Here is a 7,759-nt window from a genome sequence, read left to right on the forward strand (position 1 = left end):
GTGTCCGGCTGTCTGCTCAGCAGGGAGCCTGCTTCCCTTCCTCTCTCTGCCTACTTGTGATCTCTCTGTCAAATAAATAAATAAAATCTCAAAAAAAAAAAAAAAGAAAGAAAGAAAGAAAGAAATCAAGTCAATGGTGACCATATTTTCACAATCCAGTTGCAAGACTTTTTCTGAGACCATCCGAAGTAGGGGGAGACTATACATAAGATTATGGAATTGTCATTTACAACTTGAAAAAAATTATTAATAGGAGGAGGGCAGCTTCGGTTCTCAAAAACCTTTCAAGGTTCTTGCTAATAAAGCCAAAGGCTGAGGAATGTGACCATGTGTGACTGGCAATGAGATTCATCACGAGGTACCCTCAAAGGTAAAGTTCACTACTCAGTCCACTCTGCCTACCTGAGCGTAATTTTACTGACATTTTAGCAATGAAATAATTAAGATATCCCTAAACTGTATGTAAAGCTCTCTGAAGTTAGATTTTGAGCAGAAAACAAGATGGTTTAATCTGTAATTCAAGAAAATAATTTCACATCAAACTTCAATCCTTAAGTTGCTACAGCTATTAATATAAGGTTGAGTGTTTATTTTTTTTCAAAGCATGTCTCCCTCACTTCCAAAACACTATAAATATGAAGTAGCTCAAAACTGCAATTTCCATCTTGGTAACATCTGGGATCCACAGAAGTGATTTTTCAATTACTTGGAAATTCAAAATAGAGGTTCCCTAGTAACAATGCACCGGTGGCCAAGTCTCCCCATTTTGTTTAGTTTGTGGGAGAAAAGTTCTTTAAACTGGAAAGAATTTGTAGTCTTATAAAGATTACGTTAAAATTAGTTCGTTTTTTCCTCTAGGGAGAGCAGCCATTTCTCCAAAAGTTTTGGTAAAGTCATGGCTCAGATTTCAAAACGCACACAGACGTTCCTGAAGCATCCGAAATGGGCCACTCCATTTTTATTCCCAGAGCCACCCCCCCCCGCCCCCGGTAAAGGGCAAAACCTCAACCCCTCTTTGGTGTAAACTTTCAAGAGAAGTGTCAACAGCACATTTTTGGAGTTTCCCAAACGGGCTGGGGACGTGCCAGGTCAAGTCGTTCGGAGAATCAGGGCTGGAAAGAAATCTTGAGGGCAAGAGCCCTCAGAGATTTCCAAGCATTGGGCTTCTGAAGGTTTCCACGAGCCTCTTATCTACCTAGTTCCAGGGGGAATTAGTGGTTACTACTGTAGGAAGGAGGCTGTTCCTTCTCGAAGCCCGGGCCGCGGGACGGCCCTGGTGTATACGGGAGGATGTGGGAAGGTGGGGGGGGCGCACCCGGCTCTCTGCCCTCGGGGCCTCCTGCTGTTTGCCACGCCAGAAGGACGCGGGGCCGGAGTTGGGCCCTCCGCCCTCCCCCGCGGCGACAGTCTTTAGAATCTGGCGTCGCCCCCACCTCGCCCGTCGAAGCGGAGACCCCGCAACTCTGGGCCCCGCCGCCATACCCAGGCCGCATGGGGGTGGGGAAAGAAGTTGGCAAAGCTCGGCCTCAGGATCTGCGCCCCCCGTGTAAATAGCAGAGGGGAGTCGTTTCACCTGGTCTCTCCCCAACTGGGGTCTCGGGGAACACGCGGTAATTGCCCAAAACCCCGCCGTCTGTGCGAGGCGAGGCTGCGGGGCTGCCGGGACGGTTTGAGGGCAGGGCCCGGCCGGGAAGACTCCAACCTTCACCCACCCCCGGTCCCCGGTCCCACTCCCCGCCGTCACCCGGCGCCACCACTTCAAGCAGCGCACTTGGCCCGGCCTCTCCCCGCGCCCGGACCACCCCCCATGGGGTGCTCTCACTGCGCAGCGAGTCCCTCCGCTGCCTCCTCCCAGCCCAAAATGGCGGCGGCGGCCACCGATCCTTCTCGTCGCCTTCCTCTAGGCCGAGGATCCCTCCGCACCCACAGCCCCGCCCCTCTCAGCCGGATCTATTTTCTGCCCCGTAAAGATTAACGCCATCAATGAACTCTTTAATTGATCTCGGAAGGCGGGTTTTGTTGTGCTTCCGCACAGCTAATCGTTGACGAAAGTGAAAATATTGGCAGGCAGTTTGACCAATCAAAGAAGGCACCGGTAGCGCGGGACGCTGCTCGCGCAAGAGCAGATGGGTTTTGTAGTTCTCGGTCTGACTGTGGTCGTGACAGGCTCTTCATCCGGCTTCCCAAACTAGAAGAACTACAATCCCCAGCAGGCGCCGCGCTGCCAGGCTGTCTCCCCCCACCCCCCCCCGCCTTCTTCCCCGAGCGGCTTGACCAGAGCTGCTGCAACTGCAGCAAGAAGTAGGGCTGAGGCATTGGGAGCTGCACCGACAGGCCGTCGGTCGCACAGAAAGACACACAGATATAGATAGTCGTGTGCATAGTCCTTGGCAGCAAATAGGTCAGTTCCGCCTTTGCAAAATCTTTCTCGGACCACTTTCCCTCATCCAAGGAGTCCATCCTTATTCCAGTTGGGCTTCCCTTCCGGCCGCATGTAGTGTGAAGACTTCTTCCCCTTTCCTCTGTTTCCCGTCCTGAGAGGAATGAGGGGGAGACAGGCCAGGCCCAGGAGATGATAAGGCTTCATCCCCCGGCCCGGCCCAGACCACGTCTCTGTTTCTCGAGGTGCTGGCTTAGAGAGCCCCAGCCTAAGGGGGGTGGGCGGGGTGCTGTCAGGATTGCGACCTCTGGAGGCAGTGAGGAAAGAACCCCTTGTAAAGCCGGCTACATATTTTCTTGTTCCAGCCACTGACCGCCCTCCACTACCAGCCTCTGCAGGTCATTGCTGTATCTTTGCCTCCCTTTACCCCTTTGGTTGCTGGGGGAGCAAAGCTCAGGACTAGCGTCCTAACTGCCAGCCTGAGTCTCAGTGACTTCCGGAAGAACAGCCTAGGATGTAAGCCCTGGCCTGGGGCCTGAGGGACAGGACTGGGAGGATGGCCCCTTGCTGGCTAGAGGTGTGAAAATCCCTGGAGTGGAGGCCTGAGGCCCAGCATTTCATAATGAAGTTGTGCGGGTCTGGTGCTACAAAATGGCCGCTTCTGCCTTGGTGAAAATTTCCTGAGCAGCCAGCCTTCCTGAAAATTCTCCTTTAAGACTTAGCTTTCTGTTATTTAAGGCTGGTGTCATTAGTTAGAAGCATCTGCTGAAAGATTGGGAGCAGAAGAAGGTGTCTACTCCGAGCCAGACCAACTGTAACACAGAGTCAACAGCCGCCCTGGAGGAGGCCAAGGTAAGCCCCACCTTCCCAACCGCCTGAGTGCCCCGACGTGGATCCTGCCCACTTGTCTCAGATGTGTTGGCCAATCTGGAAAACCAGTATTTCTAACTGAGTTCCTACTGTGTGCTGGCAGTATGCCAGGATGCCAAATCTGTGCGGTCTCATGAAATCCTTAGCAGCCCTTCAAGATAGGAATTACTGTATCCATTTCAAAGAAGCTAAGGTTAACAGAGCTGAAATACCTTTTTCTAGATTCATGCAGCCAACGAACAAAAGATCCACGGTTTAAACTTAGGGCCTTCTGACACGGGAACCCTGCCTTGTATTTTGTTAAGGCAGAGAACCAAGTCTGACGCAGGGAAAAGAGTTTGAGTGGTTGGTTCATAATTTAGGGTGGGGGTTGGGATTCACAGAGCATCCAGGAGACAGCGACAGACGGGTTGTATCGGGAATGGTCACCCTCTGATCTGGCAACAGCAACCCAGACCTTCTCTGCCCATGCTCTCTTCCTGCTCCCCACTCTGCCTATTCTCCCAGAGTTTACAAGTCCCCGTATGTGAGGAGGGGACTCAGCTCCTCTAACCCACCTTATGTAGCCCCTTCCAGTGTTTTCTGGAGTTGTTTAACTTGGAGTTCATGACGTGTTGGGGTTAGAGGTTCAGAGAGGGCAGGTGACTCACCCAGATCACATAGTTTATCTGCAGTAGTGGGAATGGCGATGAAGGGACAAGCCTTCAGGAGGGAGGTGGCACTTGGGGCTGAGGGGCAGGGGTGGTTTGGGTGAGGGGAAGGATCATTAGGTGACACGTGCTGAGGGCTGGGGGTAGGTGAATGATTGTGCACACACAAGCCACCTTGTCTTGGCACTGCCAGGGGCCTTGCCCCTTCTGGTGTGGGCCAAAAGCTCTGTCTCGCTTGGCTCAAGACACTGGTGGAGCCAAGGACTGTTCCCAATTGACGATCTCCCTGTAGGTGAAGTAATAGTACAACACAGACAACATACACACCAACGCCTCACACACTCTGACATACCCCATCCCAGATGAAGACGAGAACCTCAGGGCCTCCCAAACACACACAACACCCCTCCAGCTCCTACAGGGCTGCACCCTCCCCCTCCACAGTGTCTGGACCTGTGCTCGGGTGTGTCTGACCCGTGGTGTGCATCGTAAATCAGCATGCCAATGGTAGCAGTTATTATTAGAATTCCCAAACCACAGACAGAGAGCAATTCATTCCCCATCCCCCACCCCGAGTGCTCCCACCCTTACCACGACGGAGATAAACAGATGCTTTGCACACACACTGTCTTGAGAGAATCCTTTCCACCTCCTAGATAAGTTCTAGAATGCTCTCTGATGCAGACTGGAGGTTCACCCTTCCTCTCCCTATCGAGGGCCGCCTCTTTCCTGCTGCTTATTTCAAGAACTGATACCAGCTTCTGCTTGGAAAAAATACATTCCATCTTCTTGACCCTAGACCAACGGAAAGGAGTGTCTGGTGTCCCAGTGTCTTTTTTTTTTTTTTTTTTTTTCTGTCTGGTGTCTTTTGAATCTCCCTCTCTTATGAGCTTTATGTCCTTTAACCTGTTCATCGAGCTCTCACCTTGGGCCATGCAGAGGGACACAGTGGTGGACTGGACAGACAAGACACATTCTTATAGGAAGAAGACAGATGGTAAATGGTATTGTGGTAGATGCTATGTGGGATGTTAACTGGGTCACAAGGCAGTGTCCCTGGGAAGGGGAGATGGGATCTTTAGATAGGGTGGTTGGGGGGGGGCGTGGCCCTCTGAAGAGGTGACATTGGCACCAAGCCCTGAAGAGTCAGCCATGCACATAGCTCGAAGCAAGATCCGTGACGTAATTTGTCGGGCTCAGTGTAAAGTGTTCTTTACTCAAAAACTGTTAAGAAGTTCAAGACAAGAACTTAAAGCAGAGCATAAAGCAAAGCACAGGGCCTTTCCAAGCGGAATGGGGGGTGAGGGGCCCTGAGGTTGCTTACCCACAAAACCAAGTCCGTTGGGAAGACAGTCTTTCTAGAAAGAGGGCTCATCAAGCAAGTGCAGCAGGAGCCCCTGCCCATCCTGTCTCCTCCTTCTCTGTCTTCATCCCCACCGTATTTATGGTAGGCCTCCTGTGTGAGGCCCGGTACGGCTGCTGTTAGAGGCACTGCCATTCCGGAGTGAGGCACACAGGCAGAATGCCCGCTCTTTTCATGAGTTCCCTTGAGGAGGGTTGGGTGAGGGGTGGGGGGCAGACAGGAGCCCATAAACCAACAAAGAGTTGCAGAGGGCGAGAGGCTAGAGAGGGACCCCACTTCAACTGTGGGAAGGTCAGTTTCAGGCCGGTTGGTTGCAGAAGGCTTCCCGCGCCAGGGACAGGTTGTCTGTGATTCACTCTTCCTTGTCCTCTCTGTTTAGACCCCTGGTGCTCCTGGGAGCCCCCCAACACCCCCTGAGCCTCATGACCCTGGTAGTGCCCTGCCCCTGACGCCCCGGATAGAGAGCCACTCAGAGGAGGAAGATCCCACTGGGGCTGGCAGTGGCCTGGGCTGGATCAGCAGGGGCTCCCGGACCCAGAACCCTGGGGGCAGCTCGGTGGAAGCCGTGCTGGGCCGGAAGAAGCACCGCCGGAGGCCTTCCAAGCGCAAACGCCACTGGCGGCCCTACCTGGAGTTGAGCTGGGCCGAGAAGCAGCAGCGGGATGAGAGGCAGAGCCAGAGGGCCTCCCGGGTGCGCGAGGAGATGTTTGCCAAAGGCCAGCCCGTGGCGCCCTACAACACCACCCAGTTTCTGATGAACGACCGCGACCCTGAGGAGCCAGACCTGGAGGTGCCCCACGGGGCCTCCCACCCAGGCTCCAGCGGGGAGAGCGAGGCCGGGGAAGACGACGGCCGGGGCCGCGCTCACGGCGAGTTCCAGCAGAGGGATTTCTCCGAGGCCTACGAGCGCTACCACACGGAGAGCCTGCAGGGTCGCAGCAAGCAGGAGCTGGTTCGAGACTACCTAGATCTGGAGAGGCGGCTGTCTCAGGCCGAGGAGGAGACCCGGAGGCTGCAGCAGCTGCAGGGGTGCTCCGGCCGGGAACCCTGCCGCCAGGTGGAGGAGCTGGCTGCCGAGGTCCAGAGGCTCCGGACAGAGAACCAGCGGCTGCGGCAGGAGAACGCCAGGTGGAACCGAGAGGGCGGCGGCCCCGTTGGGGAGCCAGGCACCTAGTGGGAGGACGTCCCCCCCAACCCCGCGCCAGGATCAGGTCCCGTTTCAGGACACGCTGGGGCCAGCTGGGGCTCCGGGAGGCAGGTGACAGATGAAAACCACTTCCGGCCCCTCTGTGGCCCCTGAGAACAGCGAAAGTATGTTCAGCCTTCCACCTGGTCATTTCTGTAATTTGGTCTTTGATGTCTTCTTATTTTTCACAAAGAAATTAAAGGATTTTCACGAGCCCAAATGGGAGTGGCTAGGATTGATTTCTCTGGGGCTGCTCTGAGAATCAGAGCATACTGTGTCCTAGAGAGGTTTGGGCCTGTGGTCCCAATCCCTGCCTTTCCCCAAGCCTGGGAGGCCAGCACACCTCTGTACTGGGGAACCACCGAGACCTCCAGGATGCCTGAATTCTGCTCTGTGTGTCCGGGAACAATCAGGCTGCTCTGAAGGTATTAGGGAGGATGAGGCAAGGGGAGGGGGGGCGCTCAGGAACCACCCGGTTGGGCCAGAACTTGACTTAAGATGCCAGATTGCTGTGAGGAGCTGCGGGTGTCCCTGGAAGGGACAGGGCTGGGACTTAGGAGGGCTTCGGGCAGGCTTTGTTCCCAGGCTCCCTGCATTCTCCCTGTCCTCCCCATAGCGTGGAGGGCCAAGCCGGATAGCTTGCCTCTCCTTGTCCTTGGCAGCCCCCTGGCCCCATACCTCGAAGCCAGTGGCTGGGCAAGATGTTCGTCATTACTTTTGCCCCCTTACCTCCTGGAAGGACACTTACAAGTATGCCCTCAAGGGACGTTTTCTACTTTTTTTTTTTTTAAGATTTTATTGATTTGAGGGGTGCCTGGGTGGCTCAGTGGGTTAAGCCTAGGCTCAGGTCATGATCCCAGGATCCTGGGATCGAGCCCTGCATCATCACGCTCTCTGAGCCTACTTCCGCTTCTCTCTCTCTGCCTGCTTCTCTGCCTACTTGTGATCTCTGCTTGTCAAATAAATAAATAAAATCTTAAAAAAAAAGATTTTATTGGGGCGCCTGGGTGGCTCAGTGGGTTAAAGCCTCTGCCTTCGGCTCAGGTGATGATCCCAGGGTCCTGGGATAGAGCCCCACATCGGGCTCTCTGCTCAGCGGGGAGCCTGCTTCCTCCTCTCTCTCTGCCTGCTTCTCTGCCTACTTGTGATCTCTGCTTGTCAAATAAATAAATAAAAATCTTTAAAAAAAAAGATTTTATTGATTTGAGAGAGAGAATGCACATGCATGCATAAGTAGGAGGGGCAGAGGGAGAGGACTAAGTACACTCCGCTCTGAGTGGGGACCTAGATGCAGGGTTGGCTCCCACGAC

General features: G+C 54.1%; 1 protein-coding gene across 8 annotated transcripts; it reads left to right on the plus strand.

Moving 5' to 3' along the window:
* The first annotated feature begins 1,336 nt into the window (after positions 1-1,336).
* On the plus strand, positions 1,337-6,669 carry HEXIM2 (HEXIM P-TEFb complex subunit 2). 8 transcript variants are annotated; one of them, XM_032321731.1, is made up of 4 exons: positions 1,337-1,610; positions 3,119-3,232; positions 4,819-4,897; positions 5,643-6,669. In XM_032321731.1, the coding sequence occupies exons 3-4, from the start codon at positions 4,895-4,897 to the stop codon at positions 6,435-6,437; spliced, it is 798 nt and encodes a 265-aa protein (XP_032177622.1). In that variant the 5' UTR covers positions 1,337-1,610; positions 3,119-3,232; positions 4,819-4,894; the 3' UTR covers positions 6,438-6,669. The 8 variants fall into 8 exon arrangements, 7 of the variants coding, with proteins under 7 accessions (XP_032177622.1, XP_032177620.1, XP_032177619.1 ...); XM_032321729.1 differs by lacking the exon at positions 1,337-1,610 and adding an exon at positions 2,149-2,401 and having other exon boundaries at positions 4,791-4,897; XM_032321728.1 differs by lacking the exon at positions 1,337-1,610 and adding an exon at positions 2,149-2,401.
* Positions 6,670-7,759: the final 1,090 nt, after the last annotated feature.

This window comes from Mustela erminea, chromosome 18, assembly GCF_009829155.1.
Source record: "Mustela erminea isolate mMusErm1 chromosome 18, mMusErm1.Pri, whole genome shotgun sequence".
NCBI lineage: Eukaryota > Metazoa > Chordata > Mammalia > Carnivora > Mustelidae > Mustela > Mustela erminea.